This window comes from Tursiops truncatus, chromosome 20 (assembly GCF_011762595.2).
Source record: "Tursiops truncatus isolate mTurTru1 chromosome 20, mTurTru1.mat.Y, whole genome shotgun sequence".
Classification (NCBI taxonomy): Eukaryota; Metazoa; Chordata; class Mammalia; order Artiodactyla; family Delphinidae; genus Tursiops; species Tursiops truncatus.
This window is the reverse complement of record NC_047053.1, coordinates 42,345,380-42,363,894: the sequence shown is the minus strand read 5'-3', so window position 1 is coordinate 42,363,894 and position 18,515 is coordinate 42,345,380. Positions and strand designations below refer to the sequence as shown.

General features: G+C 37.3%; 1 protein-coding gene across 9 annotated transcripts in view; it reads left to right on the top strand.

The window, feature by feature from the left end:
- The window catches only part of KANSL1 (KAT8 regulatory NSL complex subunit 1), a 168,145-nt gene that overhangs the window by 124,625 nt on the left and 25,005 nt on the right, over positions 1-18,515 (top strand). Inside the window, exon 8 of one of the 9 annotated variants that reach the window (XM_073798203.1) lies at positions 1,615-1,650. The exons of the other annotated variants lie outside the window; for them this stretch is intronic. Within the exon in view, the coding sequence (XP_073654304.1) occupies positions 1,615-1,623 (9 nt within the window). The 3' untranslated portion in view covers positions 1,624-1,650. The remainder of the gene's footprint in view (positions 1-1,614; positions 1,651-18,515) is intronic. 9 annotated transcript variants of the gene reach the window in all.

The following is an 18,515-nucleotide window of genomic DNA, read 5'->3' as shown; positions in this document are numbered from 1 at the left end:
ACTTAGTAGTTTGTGTTTGGGGCATGTTAACACCCCACCCCACCCCATCCTGCCTCAGAGATCTCATAGGGTTGTTTCAGGATTAACTGAAATGTATATAATTTGCTTATTGGGGTATCTGGCTGCTAAGTTACTAGTATAAGATGACCCTTGCTGTTTACACTTTTATTTTTATTAATTCACTCATTCAACAAATCTTTTTTTGAGTTCCTACAATAAGCTAGATCTGTTCTATGCACTGAGAATACAACACTAAACAAAACAGACAAAAATTCTTACCCTCATGAAATAATCTAATGGGTAGAGACAGAAAATAAAGCAATAAAATGAAGTATATGGGGGCTTCCCTCGTGGCGCAGTGGTTGAGAGTCCGTCTGCCGATGCAGGGGACACGGGTTCGTGCCCCGGTCCGGGAAGATCCCACATGCCGCGGAGCGTCTGGGCCCGTGAGCCATGGCCTCTGAGCCTGCGCGTCCAGAGCCTGTGCTCCGCAACGGGAGAGGCCACAGCAGTGAGAGGCCCGCGTATCGCAAAAAAAAAAAAAAAAAATGAAGTATATGGTATGTTCTGTAGTGTTAAGTTCTGGGGAGAAAAATGCAGCAGAGGAAGGGAATAGGGAATGGTGGGGAACTCAGTTGTAATTCAGCCTTGATACATTTTTTTTATTCCAAGTCTTTGGAGATGTGAAAGATAAGAAACTGGGAAGGAGTGACCAGTGAAGCAGAAGGAAAACCAAGAGAGTGTGGTATGTGGAAGGCAAGTGAAGAAAATGTTTCAGAAAGGAGGGAATGATCATCTCTGTTAGATGCTGCAGATGGGTCAAGTTAGGTGAAGACTAAGAATTGACCATAGGATTTCGTGGGGCTAGGGTTGCTTGAGACCTTTGTAAGCAGTTTTGTTAGAGGTAGAAGAGTGAAATTCTGATTGGATCAGGTTCAGGAGAGAATGGAACGGAAAGAATTGAGGGAACCATCATAGATAACACTTTCAAAGAGTATTTCTGTAAAGGAGAACAGAGAAATAACCTGTTTGACTGAAAGAGAATGTTTCTTAAGATAATGCTATTACAGTATATTTGCTGGTGAGAAAACTGAGGACAAGGGAGAGGAGATAATTGTTGGAAACATTAATATTTGGACAGTAGATTTTCACTGCTTGGCTTTTTTTGTTATAGTATGCATTTGGACTATATAATTTTGCCATGATCATTCATTCATTCATTTATGGCTGTGTTGGGTCTTCATTGCTGCGCGCAGGCTTTCTCTAGTTGCAGAGAGCGGGGGCTACTCTTTGTTGAGGTGCGCAGGCTTCTCATTGCAGTGGCTTCTATTGTTGTGGAGCATGAGCTCTAGGTGCGTAGGCTTCAGTAGTTGTGGCTCGTGGGCTCTAGAGCACAGGCTCACTAGTTGTGGCTCACAGGCTTAGTTGCTCTGCGGCATGTGGGATCTTCCCAGACGAGGGCTTGAACCCATGTTCCCTGCGTTGGCAGGTGGATTCTTAACCACTGTGCCACCAGGGAAGTCCCTTGCCATGATCTTTTTTTTTTTAAAGGAAATTATTATTAGTGAAAATTAACTATTAGGCTGTACCATTTTTCTCTTGTCTATTCCTCAGATTGCCTGAATTACCAAAATACCAGAAAAGAATTTGGTAGGTTTCTCATATTGACATTTGAATCAATTTTTTATTAATAGTCATATAAATCTAAATTATTTTCTGAACAGTTTTGAAGAGTTGATATTGGGAAAGCAAAGAAAACAGTATATTACTGTTACGTATAAGAAAGTAGATTTTGGCCATGCCCTTGATGCTTTTAACAAAAACCTACCAACAACATCGCCTCATGGGGAAATAGTGTCCTTTCTCTGTTTCAGCAGTTGCTAGCCATGGTGTCATGACATCTAAGGGTGTGATAAAATTTTTCTGAAGTATAGATTGGCCTCCTGGATTCTTTTCTTTATATCTGTGAAGTAGCAAGGCTTCTTTGTTGCAGTTGACAGTAGTTTGTTCTTGTTCATGCCCCAAAACTGATGTACTTTTGAAGGTAGTACATATAAATGTTTAAAACAAGGGGGAGACATACAAAGCATACTAAAGACCCTTTGCTTCCAATGCCAGTGTCTAAAACAATCATTCTGACATGCAGAAGTAAACTGCATGGAAAATAAGACAAATAAATAAGTTTAGTTTGGGAAATAAACCATTTGCTGATGATAGCAATATTGCTGGAGTTCTGCCAAAATTGGAGACAAAGGCCATTCTCTCTGTCTTAGTTGCTCACTGTGTCTTCAGTGGATCCTTGCTCAGTGATATTTGCTGTTGAGCAAGTACCTTGCCCTCTACCATTTTGAGGTGATGGATTTGCCAAGCAAATTTATTCAGCAGTTTTGGGTCCCCACGGTGTTCCAGTACACCTGGGTTTCATTGGTGAACAAAAGTCCTTGCCCTCATGGAGCTTACTTTCTAGTGGCAGAGTACTCAGAAATCACCCAGTGCTTAGGACAATAGCCTCTAAACTTTTATGGGAGTGTTTTATATATGCATTATAAAACACATACAAAATAAATTTTGAAAGGCTGAGATAAAGTAAATAGAAGTAGAAGCCCTAATATTTTATTTACAAACTGTCTTCAAGTCACAAGAATTTTTTAAAATACTTTAATATTCTGTGATTAACAGATAATGATGATAGAGCCTTACTTTCAGAGAGGACTTCCTCCATAACCACTGAATTGGTTTTTTGGGTTTTTTTGCTTTTTTGTTTCTTGTTTTTTGTTTTTTTATTAAACAAATGTGGCTTGGATTTTGCACTAAGATTTTTGGAATGTCTTTAAATTATGATGGATTTCAATTCATTTTTGTTCTTGGCAAATTCTCTATCAGATGTTGCAGTGTCTGTGAGCCAATAAGAGTAACACATTGCATTGCATTCTGATTACCACAACATATACTAAGATTTCTAAGTTAATTTTTTTTAAATAGTGCTTTATTTTCATAATTAGAAGGTGAAATAATTACCATTTCAAATAGTTAGAGTTGAATATTTCCTATTTTGGTGCTTTTCTCTTCCCTGAAATGTATTCAAAGCCTTGTTTTGTTTTGTCTTTTTGAATTTTATTTTATTTATTTTTTTATACAGCAGGTTCTTATTAGTCATCCATTGTATACATATCAGTGTATACATGTCAATCCGAATCTCCCAATTCATCACACCACCACCACCACCACCACCCCCGCTGCTTTCTCCCCTTGGTGTCCATACGTTTGTTCTCTACATCTGTGTCTCAGTTTCTGCCCTGCAAACCAGTTCATCTGTACCATTTTTCTAGGTTCCACATATATGTGTTAATATACGATATTTGTTTTTCTCTTTCTAACTTCACTCTGTATGACAATCTCTAAATCCATCCACGTCTCTACAAATGACCCAATTTCATTCCTTTTTATGGCTGAGTAATATTCCATTGTATATATGTACCACATCTTCTTTATCCATTCGTCTGTTGATGGGCATATAGGTTGCTTCCATGACCTGGCTATTGTAAATAGTGCTGCAATGAATATTGGGGTGCATGTGTCTTTTTGAATTATGGTTTTCTCTGCGTATATGCCCAGTAGTGGGATTGCTGGTAATTCTGTTTTTAGTTTTTTAAGGAACCTCCATACTGTTCTCCATAGTGGCTGTATCAATTTACATTCCCACCAACAGTGCAAGAGGGATCCCTTTTCTCCACACCCTCTCCGGCATTTGTTGTTTGTACATTTTCTGATGATGCCCATTCTAACTGGTGTGAGGTATTAGATACCTCATTGTAGTTTTGATTTGCATTTCTCTAATAATTAGTGATGTTGAGCAGCTTTTCATGTGCTTCTTGGCCATCTGTATGTCTTCTTTGGAGAAATGTCTGTTTAGGTCTTCTGCCCATTTTTGGATTGGGTTGTTTGTTTTTTTAATATTGAGCTGCATGAGCTGTTTATATATTTTGGAGATTAATCCTTTGTCCGTTGATTCGTTTGCAAATATTTTCTCCCATTCTGAGGGTTGTCTGTTCGTCTTCTTTATGGTTTCCTTTGCTGTGCAAAAGCTTTTAAGTTTCATTAGGTCCCATTTGTTTATTTTTGTTTTTATTTCCATTACTTCAGGAGGTGAATCAAAAAAGATCTTGCTGTGATTTATGTCAAAGAGTGTTCTTCCTGTGTTTTCCTGTAAGAGTTTTATAGTGTCCAGTCTTATATTTAGGTCTCTAATCCATTTTGAGTTTATTTTTGTGTATGGTGTTAGGGAGTGTTCTAATTTCATTCTTTTACATGTAGCTGTCCAGTTTTCCCAGCACCACTTATTGAAGAGACTGTCTGTTCTCTGTTGTATATCTTTGCCTCCTTTGTCATAGATTAGTTGACCATAGGTGTGTGGGTTTATCTCTGGGCTTTCTATCTTGTTCCATTGATCTGTATTTCTGTTTTTGTGCCAGTATCATATTGTCTTGATTACTGTAGCTTTGTAGTATAGTCTGAAGTCAGGGAGTCTGATTTCTCCAGCTCTGTTTTTTTCCCTCAAGACTGCTTTGGCTATTCGGGGTCTTCTGTGTCTCCATACAAATTTGAAGATTTTTTGTTCTAGTTCTGTAAAAAATGCCATTGGTAGTTTGATAGGGATTGCATTGAATCTGTAGATTGCTTGGGGTAGTATAGTCATTTTCACAATATTGATGCTTCCAATCCAAGAACATGGTATATCTCTCCATCTGTTGGTATCATCTTTAATTTCTTTCATCAGTGTCTTATAGATTTCTGCATACAGGCCTTTTGTCTCTCTAGGTAGTTTATTCCTAGATATTTTATTCTTTTTGTTGCAATGGTAAATGAGAGTGTTTCCTTAATTTCTCTTTCAGATTTTTCATCATTACTGTATAGAAATGCAAGAGATTTCTGTGCATTAATTTTGTATCCTGCAGCTTTACCAAATTCATTGATTGGCTCTAGTAGCTTTCTGGTAACATCTTCAGGATTCTCTATGTATAGTATCATGTCATCTGCAAACAGTGACAGTTTTACTTCTTCTTTCCAATTTGTATTCCTTTTATTTCTTTTTCTTCTCTGATTGCCGTGGCTAGGACTTCCAAAACTATGTTGAATAATAGTGGTGAGAGTGGACATCCTTGTCTCGTTCCTGATCTTAGAGGAAATGCTTTCAGGTTTTCACCATTGACAATGATGTTTGCTGTGGGTTTGTTGTATATGGTCTTTATTATGTTGAGGTAAGTTCCCTCTATGCCCACTTTCTGGAGGGTTTTTTATCATAAATGGGTGTTGAATTTTGTCAAAAGTTTTCTCTGCATCTATTGAGATGATCATATGGTTTTTATTCTTCAATTTGTTAATATGGTGTATCACATTGATTTGCGTATATTGAAGAATCCTTGCATCCCTGGGATAAATCCCACTTGATCATGGTGACGATCCTTTTAATGTGTTGTTGGATTCTGTTTGCTAGTATTTTGTTGAGGATTTTTGCATCTATATTCATCAGTGATATCGGTCTGTAATTTTCTTTTTTTGTAGTATCTCTGTCTGGTTTTGGTATCAGGGTGATGGTGGCCTCATAGAATGAGTTTGGGAGTGTTCCTTCCTCTGCAATTTTTTGGGAGAGTTTGAGAAGTTTGGGTGTTAGCTCTTCTCTAAATGTTTGATAGAATTCACCTGTGAAGCCATCTCGTCCTGGACTTTTGTTTGTTGGAAGATTTTTAATCACAGTTTCATTACTTGTGATTGGTCTGTTCATATTTTCTGTTTCTTCCTGGTTCAGTTCTGGAAGGTTATACCTTTCTAAGAGTTTGTCCGTTTCTTCCAGGTTGTCCCATTTTATTGGCATACAGTTGCTTGTAGTAGTCTCTTAGGATGCTTTGTATTTCTGCAGTGTCTGATGTAACTTCTCCATTTTCATTTCTAATTTTATTGATTTGAGTCCTCTCGCTCTTTTTCTTGGTGAGTCTGGCTAATGGTTTATCAGTTTTGTTTATCTTCTCAAAGAACCAGCTTTTAGTTTTATTGATCTTTGCTATTGTTTTCTTTGTTTCTATTTCATTTATTTCTGCTGTGATCTTTATGATTTCTTTCCTTCTGCTAACTTTGGGTTTTGTTTGTTCTTCTTTCTTTAGTTCCTTTAGGTGTAAGGTTGGATTGTTTATTTGAGATTTTTCTTGTTTCATGAGGTAGGCTTGTGTAGCTATAAACTTCCCTCTTAGAACTGCTTTTGCTGCATCCCATGGGTTTTGGATTGTTGTGTTTTCATTGTCATTTGTCTCTAGGTATTTTCTGATTTCTTCAGTGATCTCTTGGTTATTTAGTAACGTATTGTTTAGCCTCCATGTGTTTGTGTATTTTACTTTTTTTTCCCTGTAATTGATTTCTAATCTCATAGCATTGTGGTCAGAAAGGATGCTTGATATGATTTCAGTTTTCTTAAATTTACTGAGGCTTGATTTGTGACCCAAGATGTGACCTATCCTGGAGGATGTTCCGTGCGCACTTGAGAAGAAAGAGTAATCTGCTGTTTTGGGATGGAATGTCCTATAAATATCAATTAAATCTATCTGGTCTATTGTGTCATTTAAAGCTTGTGTTTCCTTATTAATTTTCTGTTTGAATGATCTGTCCATTGGTGTAAGTGAGGTGTTAAAGTCCCCCACTATTATTGTGTTACTGTCGATTTCCTCTTTTATAGCTGTTAGCAGTTGCCTTATGTATTGAGGTGCTCCTATGTTGGGTGCATATATATTTATAATTGTTATATCTTCTTCTTGGATTGATCCCTTGATCATTAGTGTCCTTCCTTGTCTCTTGTAACATTCTTTAAAGTCCATTTTATCTGATATGAGTATTGCTACTCCAGCTTTCTTTTGATTTCCATTTGTATGGAATATCTTGTTCCATCCCCTCACTTTCAGTCTGTATGTGTTCCTAGGTCTGAAGTGGGTCTCTTGTAGACAGCATATATATGGGTCTTGTTTTTGTATCCATTCAGCAAGCCTGTGTCTTTTGGTTGGAGCATTTAATCCATTCATGTTTAAGGTAATTATCGATATGTATGTTCCTATTACCATTTTCTTAATTGTTTTGGGTTTGTTTTTGTAGGTCCTTTTCTTCTGTTGTGTTTCCCACTTAGAGAAGTTCCTTTAGCATTTGTTGTAGAGCTGGTTTGGTGGTGCTGAATTCTCTTAGCGTTTGCTTGTCTGTAAAGCTTTTGATTTCTCCATCGAATCTGAATGAGATCCTTGCCGGGTAGAGTAATCTTGGTTGTAGGTTCTTTCTTCCCTTTCATGCCACTCCCTTCTGGCTTGTAGAGTTTCTGCTGAGAAATCAGTTCTTAACCTTATGGGAGTTCCCTTGTATGTTATTTGTCATTTTTTCCGTTGCTGCTTTCAGTAATTTTTCTTTGTCTTTAATTTTTGCCAGTTTGATTACTATGTGTCTCGGCATGTTTCTCCTTGGGTTTATCCTGTATGGGACTCTCTGCACTTCCTGGACTTGGGTGGCTATTTCCTTTCCCATGTTAGGGAAGTTTTCAACTATAATCTCTTCAGATATTTTCTCAGGTCCTTTCTCTCTTCTCCTTCTGGGACCCCTATAATGTGAATGTTGCTGTGTTTAATGTTGTCCCAGAGGTCTCTTAGGCTGTCTTCATTTCTTTTCATTCTTTTTTCTTTATTCTGTTCTGGAGCAGTGAATTCTACCATTCTGTCTTCCAGGTCACTTACCTGTTCTTCTGCCTCAGTTATTCTGCCATTGGTTCCTTCTAGTATATTTTTCAATTCAGTTATTGTATTGTTTATTTGTTCTTTAATTCTTCTAAGTTTTTGTTAAACGTTTCTTGCATCTTCTGAATTCTTTTTCTGGAAGGTTGCCTATCTGCACTTCATTTAGTTGTTTTTCTGTGGTTTTAACTTGTTCCTTCATCTGGTATGTAGCCCTCTGCCTTTTCATCTTGTCTGTCTTTCTGTGAATGTGGTTTTTGTTCCACAGGCTGCAGGATTGTAGTTCTTCTTGCTTCTGCTGCATTGGGTTTTTAATGGGAATTCCTTCAGAGAGAATTGATGCCATTACAGTGTTGAACACAGAATTCCTCTTTTATCCCAGTATTTAACTCTTCATACATGTTATCTACATTCTTGATATTTTGGTCATGTGAATGAGATCTTTTTTGTTAGTGTTATTTTATGAGTTGGTTTCTGGGTATTTATTTTGTAATTGAACATTTTTCTGAACTCTTAACATTGTTTTGGTTGTTTGGTTTTAATTTTCTAGGTTGGCTTTCTGTCATCAGCAAGCAGTTTGACACCTCTTTATATACTTACTCCTTTTCCTTGTCTGGATTCACTTTCAGAACAGTGTTAAATAATTGGTCGTAGTGAGACATCTCATTTCTGGTTTGAATGGCAATACTTTTAGAAGGTCACTACTAATTTTGATGTAGGACAACTGAAAATGAATTGGGACACTTAGAGTATCATTTGCCGTGCTCTGGAAAAGTTTAAAGATTTTAAAGGAAGGATCAATTTGTTTAAAATTTGTTAGAACTCAAGGTAAAAGCATCTGAGATTGGCATCTGTTCTGCAGAAAATTTTCCATCAGTTACATATTTTCAGATTTACTCATATAGAATTTTAATAAGCGTTCTTACTTTTTAAATCCCTGTATCAGGAGTTAATATCCATTTCTCAGTCTTCATTATATTTGTCTTCTCTTTCTTGATCAACCTTGTCAGCAGTTTTTCTATTTTATTGGTCATTTCAAAGATCAGTTCTTTGCTGTTAACTCCTTCCTGTGGTCTTGTTTTTTCCCCCCTCTCTGCCTTTATTCAAATGCTCGGTTAATTTATTTTCTGTTCTTTGTTACATAATAACAGAAGCATTTAACTTTTTGAATTTTCTTCTGAGTGTATTTTTGGATAGCATTCCATAGCCTTTGTTGTGTGAAGGAAGTGGGTTTTTTTTTTTGCTGTTTGTAAGTTGCCTTTGAGTTTTTAAGTTCTTTTCCCAAGAGTTAAGAATTGAGTTTTTAGATTCTAAACGGTTTTTCTTTTTAAGCCTTTGTTATTAATTACTGATTTTTATAGCATTTTGATCAAAATGATGTTCTTATAGTTTCTGCTTATATTTGTGGTCTATTGTGTTGATTTTTTAAAAAAAAAACTTTCATTGGTGTGTAGTACAGTTTTATATATTTATATCTTCTTTGTGACTGTGGCTCCTGTCTCCAGTAGTTGTTCTTGCCTTACAGTTCTACTTTTCTTGATATTAATATTTAGTGTATGTGATTTCTCATCCATTTAGTTTTAATATTTTGTTTTCTGTATGCTTTTTGAAACAGCATAAAAGATTCAGGGTTTGGGGGTGTTTTTTGTTTTTTTTTAATCTCCTAAAAGTCTTATTTTAATGGGGATTTTATTAAATAGAGAATAGTTTTTAATTTTATATTCAGTTTTGAAAGTAGACTTAAAGGCTTATTTTGGTTATAACATTTCATTGTTTGTTGACAGTCCTTTTTATATCTTCATTTGCCCGTTCATTGAGTTTTTAATTTGCATTTGTGGTTTTTCAGTGATTTGAGCAACAGTTTGACTGTGTTTCAAGTTCTTAGATCATAACCTCTGTCCCTTAAAACTCTGTTCCACTGTCTTTTGGTTGGGGGAGGAGAGCAGTTGTTTATTCTGTTTTGTTTTGGCCAGTCTATGTTTCTTTCCTTTATGTTGGTAAATGGTTCTACTCTATGCTGTCCAGTATGGTAGCCACTATCCACACGTACCTATTTAAAATTAGGATAAAAAGTTCAGTACCTCACTCATACCAGCCACATTTCAAGGGTTGAGTAGTCATATGGCTAGTGGCTACCATATTTAGTTGCACTAATACAGAACTTCTTTACCATTGCAAAACTGCACAGGACAGTGCTTCAGAGTATTTTATGTAGCACTGTCAAGTTTTCTTCAGTAGTAGCTTTGGTTTTTGATTCCCTTAAGTTTGTAGTTGCCTGTTTTTAAGTATACCAATTATCTGTGTGTTATTGTTTCCTGTCCTTTTTATCTAGCTGTTACTACCTGCTCCACAGCATTGTTGTGATTATTAAATTAGATACAGGAAGTGACGGGCACATTTTGAATGCACATAATAAGTATTCAGATGTGAGCTAGCTGTTAACTTTTCTCTCACTGTTTTTATCCCTTTGGTTCTTCCATAGTGCAAAGGAATAAAACAGCTAAGTTTGTTGTCCACATCCTGTTTTGATTTTCTATATCATCAGTTCTAACCTATAGTTCCTTTTGTGTAGTTTTTTTTTTTTTTTTTTTTTTTTTTTTGCGGTAAGTGGGCCTCTCCCGTTGCGGAGCACAGGCTCCGGACACGCAGGCTCAGCAGCCATGGCTCACGGGCCCAGCCGCTCCACAGCATGTGGGATCTTCCCGGACCGGGGCACGAACCCATGTCCCCTGCATCGGCAGGCGGACTCTCAACCACTGCGCCACCAGGGAAGCCCTTGTGTAGGTTTTAATTGTGCTACCTTGGGTTAATATTTTCTGTTTTCTTTTTAGATTTTATATTTACTTTTTATGTCATCTTGTCCTTTCACTTTGTTACTTTATAGTAGAGGCTATGTTATCTCTTACTCTATTAGGGATGCCAAAAGTTTTCATTAATTGTTTTATCAAACTTGTTTAATAGATAGTTTTCCAAAAATATGTTTTTTCTGAATTTCTCAGATTTGCTTTCTTTTCCTTTGTTCTACAGTGTTCTACTTTAGTCCCCATGCTGAGGGTTTTGTTTGTTTTTTCCTTTTGTCATTCTTAAAAACTAAGTTGATCTATCTACACTTTGTATTTATCACTAGGAAAAACTTAGTAGCTGACTGAATTAGTTTCCTGTCAAAGTTCTGGAGGCTAGAAGTCTGACATTGAAATCAAGTTTGTCAGCCCTTGCTGGCCTCTGAAGGCTCTAGGGAAGAATCCTTCCTTGCCACTTCCTGCAAGCAACCTTAGTAGTCCTTGGCTTGTAGTAGCATAATTCCTATTTCTGCCTCCATCTTCACACGATCACCTTCCCTGTGTGTCTGTGTTTTCACATGGTCTTATAAGGACACCAGTCATTGGATTCAAAGCTTACCCTAATCCAGTAGTACTTCATATTAAACTAATTGCATCTGCAAAGACCCTATTTACAACTACAGTCACATTCTGTGGTTCTGGGTAGGCATGAATTTTGAGGTAGGATCTGGGGAGGGGACACTATTCTCAGTACACTAGTTGGTCCTTCTCTCTGCTGCTCATATGATGGTTGAACCCTTTTCTCACTTCTAAATCTAGAAGACAGATTGATAGGTGCTGTTCCCAATTCAGTTCCTGGGTTTCAGCAACTTTCAGACTTAATACACCTTTGCTCTGAAATAGTTGGACTTTCTTTTACTCCCACTGCCAGTTTTCTGGGGCTCTTCTATACCATTGAATTTATTGTGTGAAGAACTTAAGTTCTCTGTATATAGAAAAAATTATAGGTTTACCTGTCTCCTCCCCTGATTTTTTTAATTCTGTGAAGTATAAAGGATGATGTAACAAAAATCGATGTATGTACCAACCTAAATGTTAATATTCAACATTTTTTTTTACTTCATGTGTTTTTTTAATATTAAAAGAAAATTATAGATAACTAGGGCTCCTTTTATTTTCTTCCATCTCCTTTACGTGCTTTCTTCCCCAGAGCTAACCACTATTATGAATTTGTGTATACTCCCAGTTCAGGTTCTTAGATCTCTACTACACATATATGTGTGCAAGAGCACAAAATGCAGTATTGTTTATTTAAAGTTTATATAAATGCTGTCGTTGTACGTATTCTGCAACTTGGGTTTGGTTTTTTGGTGTGTGTTTTTGGGAGGTGTATGTGTGTGTCTTAATTTACTGTTGTGTTTTCAAGATCTCCATGTTGATGTACAAAATTTTAGTTTAGCATTTGTAAATAATCCACATTTCCTAAAAAGACAGTATTTGTGTGGGTGTGAGTGTATCCATATCCTGTTTGTTGACTTCAGGGTTCTAAATTTAACTCACATCTTGGGCTTATTGTGTTCATATCTTCTATATCCTTTGGTCTGCTTCCTATTTTTTTTTTTTTTTTGGAATATGTTTGATATGTGCATTGTGTAAGTTTAAGTTACAGTTTGATTGCCATTGTAGCCTTAGGTAACACCTCTATCTTCACATACTTACCGTTTCTTTTTTGTGGTGAGAATAATTAAGATTTAGTCTCATAGCACATTTGTTGTTTATAATACAGTGGCATTGTCTATAACCACTGTACTCTGTATTAGATCTCCAGGACTTGTCTACTGGTAGTCAATTTATACCGTTAAACTACCTCTCTCATTTCCCCAACCTCACCTCCATTTCTTTTTTTCTTTTCTTTTCTTTTTTTTTAAATTCATATATGTTCATACAGTTCCAGGGCGACTGGTTAGGTACATCGTAGTTAATGATTATTATTTCTTCTTCATCTTCATTCCTTTCATCATTATGTTGTTTCCCTTTTGATCTCTATTAATTTTACTTTAAATGGGTTTCTTTGGTAAGTACTTGCTAGATACATCCTTTTCCATCTCTTTGTTTTCAGTTTTTCTGTGTCAGTTTGTTTTGATGTGTTTTAAAGAGGTGATTTAAATCCATTTATATTAACTCTGATTACTATCATGTTTGGAATCAGTAATTTCTCTTAATTTTTTTTTAATCCTTGCCTTTTCTTTGCCTTGTTTTTATGCCTTTCTGCTGTCTATTGGGTTAGTTGAAAGTTCTTCTCATCTCTGTCTGCTTTGGGAACAGTAGGACTTTAGAATGCCTCTTTATAAAACTCCAGCCTTGGGACTTCCTTGGTGATGAAGTGGTTAAGAATCTACCTGCCAGTGTAGGAGACATGGGTTCGATCCCTGGTCCAGGAAGATCCCACATACTGCGGAACAGCTAAGCCCGTTCACCACAACTGCTGAGCCTGCGCTCTAGAGCCTGTGCGCTACGACTACTGAAGCCCACACGCCCTAGAACCTGTGCACTGCAGCTACTGAGCCAACGCGCCTGGAGCCTGTGCTCTGCAACAAGAGGAGCCACCCCAATGCGAAGCCCACGTACCACACTGAAGAGTAGCCCCTGCTCTCTGCAACTAGAGAAAGCTCATGTGCAGCAATGAAGACCCAGCAAGCCATAAATAAATAAAATTGTAAAAATAAATAAAAAAGTAAAACTCCAGTCTTTCCTACCCATTATCTATAATTCATTTTTATTATTTTAGTTACCTTGTTTTTAAATCCCTCCCAAATTAGCCATTTTTAGGTTTATGCTTATTTACATTTACCAATACTTTTGCCATTCCTGTTCAGTGTTGCTTCTTGCATCCTACTCAATTCTTGCTGAATACATTTAGTAGCCTTCTAACAATGGTATAAGTTGTAAAGTCCTTATAAATTAAAAACATACAGAATTACATTCATGTGTGAAATGTGTATATATGTGTAGTTGTGAATACACACACAGTTATATATTGCCTTTATTCTTGCATGATGACTTAGCTGCATGTAAATTTATATTTAGCACTTTGAAGATAATTTCATTGCCTTCCAATATTTATTGTTGAAAATTCTGATGTGAGCTTAAGTGTCATTTCTTTATAGATTATCTGTATCTTCTCTCTGGTAACTTAAATCTTTACCCCAACCCCTTCTGGTTTTGTTTTTATGTTTCACAATATCAAGGGACATAGTTAGATGTATGAATTAGTTTTTAGCCACTAGGTCTTGGTGTGCACCCTCATTCTGAGAGTTCTTGTTCGTCTTGAGTTTTGAAAATTTTCTAGTCATTATTTATTCCAATTTTTCCTTTTTTATTCTCTTTTTAAATATAGAATGTCTGTCGATTGTTGTTGATCTCATTCTCTCCTCCATATTGCTTCCTTTCTTTTTATACTTTGCAATTTCATATCTCTTCCTATGCTTTATTTCATGTAGTCTTCTCTGACTGTTCCTCCTCTTTATCAGTTTTTTCTCCAGCTGTGTTTAGTTTATTGGTAAACCTGTCAATTGGGTTTTTTATTTCAATGTGTACTTTTTTTTTCAGAATTTGTTACTTTTAGACACATCCTCTTTTTTTCATCCTGTTCCTGTTTCATAACATATATTCCTGCCATTATCACTATGAAAAATTTTAATATACTTATTTTAAAGTTGTTTCCTAATTGTTCTATTTCTAGCTTGCCCAGGGCCACTTCTTCCCATTTTTGCATGTACTGACTGCCTCATAACAGTCTGTGTTCTTTTATGATTTACAATACCTTTCATGGTGAGCTTATCTGGGTCCAGGGTGAGGGAGGCATGCTTTGTTTAGGAGTCTTGTGATCCCTGGACTGTGAAAGTGTCCTTAAAGCACAGTTTTCCATTAGCTTCTGAAGAGACTTCAGGAATCTAGGTGAATTTGGAGTGGCAGATTCTTAGCTTAAGATCCCTGCACATAAACAGGTAGTATGAATTTGGACCTCTTACATGAACATGGATCAGGAGGGGACTTTCACTTTCTCCCTGTTGGCTTTTTCCACAAAAGTCCCGGAGTAGGTGTTAAACTTCCTTGCCACTTCGCTGGGTGGTTGACCAAGACCAGCCTTGGCTTTGCATTCTTTTTCTGCTTCTTGCATCTTGCAATTTCTTTTTTAAAATTAATTAATTAATTAATTAATGGCTGTGTTGGGTCTTTGTTGCCGAGCACGGGCTTTCTCTAGTTGCTGTGAGCGGGGGCTACTCTTCGTTGCGGTGTGCACGCTTCTCATTGCGGTGGCTTCTCTTGTTGTGGAGCACGGGCTCTAGATGTGTAGGCTTCAGTAATCGTGGTGCATGGGCTTAGTTGCTCCACGGCATTTGTGATCTTCCCGGACCAGGGCTCAAACCCGTGTCTCCTGCATTGGCAGGCAGATTCCCAAACCCTGCACCACCAGGGGAGCCCACATCTTGCAGTTTCTTACTCCTGATTCAGGCCTTTGGCAGAGTGATCATGTATGTGGACTCCTCAGAATAGTGTTTTGTTTTGTTTTTGTTTTTTTAATTTTTGGCTGCATTGGGTCCTCGTTGTTGCACGCGAGCTTTCTCTAGTTGCAGCGAGCAGGGGCTACTCTTTGTTGCAGTGTGTGGGCTTCTCATTGCGGCAGCTTCTTGTTGCGGAGCACGGGCTCTAGGTGCGTGGGCTTCAGTAATTGTGGCACACAGGCTCAGTAGTTGTGGCTCGCGGGCTCTAGGGCGCAGGCTCAGTAGTTGTGGCTCACGGGCTTAGTTGCTCCACAGCATGTGGGGTCTTCCTGGACCAGGGAACAAACCTCTGTCCCCTGCGTTGGCAGGCGGATTCTTAACCACCAGGGAAATCCCACACTTTTTTAATGCATAAAAGACATTGGATTATAGGGGAAACTGAGTATGTTGAAACAGTTGTTAAAATATAAACTTGTGGTTTATTAATTGCTTTATTAATGAACTAAATAACAGGATTTAGCAGCAGGTATAGTAACTGTCATGATTTCAAAGTAGTGATGAGCTCTTAGATAATTTGCAGTATCTGCCACCAGTGTAATGTGATGGGTGAATCAATTTGGAGAGCACTTCATGCCATATATGCTCCACTCAGAGATTCATAAAAGACGTTAAAGACTTAAAAGCCTTTTGTTTAAAAGAAAATCTTTTGTTTCCCCAACTTATTTGACAAGGAAACCTTGGTAAAGTAATACTGATTAAGCATGCTCATGAATTACTATGATTCCAAGAGAAGCATTTCAGAACATCTGCTTCCTGTTCTGTAATCTCTTTGTAGGTGATGTTTGGACGCTTGGCAATACTGAAATTTAAATTTTAAAATGAAAGCTTTAACCATCAACGTTTTCCATTTCTTAAAATCTCATTCTAAAATTATGAGTAGATGAAGTAGATGTTTTTAATTAAGTATGCCAAAGTAAATATAAAATACAGAAACTTTATTTGCAACATTGATTTACTGATCCCATTTTGTTTTCAAACATAGTCTGAATAAGTTTATAGGGAAATAAACTAATGAAAGGTCAGTCAGCGACTTTCCTGGCGGTCCAGTGATTAAGACTCTGTGTTCCCAGTGCAGGGGGCATGGGTTCAATCCCTGGCCAGGGAACTAAGATCCTGCATGCTGCACGGTGCAGCCAAAAAAATAATAATAATGAAATAAAACAAGTAAAAACAAAAAAAAGGTCAGTCAAATGATTGTACATTTTCTTTCATTATCTTATGTATTTGCATTGATTGTTTTAATTGCTGTGCACATACACTTGATTTTTATGTTGCATATACATACTTAATATCAGTGTACTTGGCATTTTAGATGCCACATAAGAAGTGATGCCATGGTTTGCTTAACCATTCCACAGTTCATTCTTTACTATTATATACCAAGTGAGCCATGAGTGTTTTGGCACAAATTTCAGAATCTCTACCTTTTTCATTATCATCTTAGACAAGTTCCTTGGGGGTCTACTTTCCAAGAAATATTTACCAAAGTCAAAGAATCTACTGTTGTTAACAGTTCTGCATATTGCAGGTTTAGGCTATTTTAAGATTGAATCAGGTAGTACCATCTTCAGTATTGTCGGTGATTTTTGCCACTGGTAATGCTTTTGACTTTAACAGTGATTCCTACCGTTACCAGAGACTCCTCTGTTCAGATTACCCAGACTCCATAAATGATTTTTAAAGTTTGTTTGAATCAAGATACAGATAAAGTCCATACATTCCAGTAAGTCTTTTAAGTCTGATTTTATAGGCTTCCCCTTTATTTTTTTCCTTGCAATTTAAACAGGTTTATGGTGTGCTTGGATGTTGTTTTCTTTGTGTTTTCATTTAGCTTGGGTTTTGCAGTTTCTTAAGTCTGTGGATTAGTGTCTTTAATCATTTTTAGCACAAACTGAACCATTATTTCTTCAAACATTGCCCTTGCCATATTCTCTGTCTTCTTCTCTCCTTATGGACCTCTGATTACAAGTATGTTGGATTTGATCACCGGGCATGTACATTCTGTTCTGTATTTCCCTGTTATTTTTTTCCTCTGGTCCTCAATTAATCTATCTCCCGGTTCTCTTATCCACACTTCTGGTGTGTCTAATAACGATGCCAAATTCGTTTTGAGTCAATGTTGGATATTATATATTTAAAAGATTTTCGCAGCTCTGATGCTCTCTTTCCCCAGAACAGATTCACCTTCCCCTGCTAGGCATATAGAATGGGAGCCGAAAACGTGACTGCAGTTAGGCACTGAGCTGAGTTGTAGCTAGGTTATAGTTTTGTTTGTTAGTTTGTTTGTTTTAACATCTTTATTGGAGTATAATTGCTTTACAATGGTGTGTTAGTTTCTGCTTTATAACAAAGTGAATCAGCTATACATATATCCCCATATCTCCTCCCTCTTGCATCTCCCTCTCACCCTCCCTATCCCACCCCTCTAGGCGGTCACAAAGCACCGAGCTGATCTCCCTGTGCTATGCGACAGCTTCCCAGTAGCTATCTGTTTTACGTTTGGTAGTGTATATATGTCCATGCCACTCTCACTTCGTCCCAGTTTACCCTTCCCCTGGGTCACAGTTTTGATAAGGCTTTGTTTCTCTCTGGTCCATTCTTAGGGCATGGTCCATTCATAGCCTTGTTTCTTACTCCCATTTCCAGATGAGAACCTGATTCGATGACCAGTGCCCTGAACGCTAATTGTAGTCTCCTCATCAAAGTGAGCCTGCCAGAATCTCTCTACTTTCCAGAGGCTTTCTGCTTAGCTTCTTAGCCTCCTGCCCATCACAGCTTCAGAATTTTCACAGCTTCAGAATTTTCCAAATGCCTTGGGAGCAGGAGTATCTGACATGTGTCATTCTTAGTTTCCTGTCCTTCCTTTTCACTGGGAATTTGGCTCTTCAGGTCTCTAAAGTTGTCCCTTCAGACCTACAAAAGCATCAGAATCTCTGCTCATTTCTCTGTCCCCAGAAGTGACCCTCTACCAAGGCACCAAATTCTAAGCATCACTCAGAATCACCCATTGTCCACAGGAAGAAGCAGCTCCACACTTCATGGTCCTACACGCTCTCTGAAATCTTGACTCCTTGATAGTGTCACTGCTTTAGCATTTCTCTTGTATCTTAAAGTTGAGTTTGCTTTTTTTTTTTTAATCTGGACTTTCTAGTTCTCAGAGTGTTGGTTTGCTATAAACTATCCATCATACCCCTTTTCCTTGCAATTTATTTGTTGAGAAAACTGGGTTATTCCAGTTATTTATCCAGTGGCTTACATTTTTCTGATTATATCCCTGTGGTATAACTTTCTCACCTCTTGGCACATCTAACAATGTTTTTTTTGGATGTTGGGCGTTTAATTTTACGTGGTTGAAGTATAGGGATTGTATTTTCTTCCTTTAAAGAGGCTTTGTTTTGTTGGCAGGTAAGTCACTT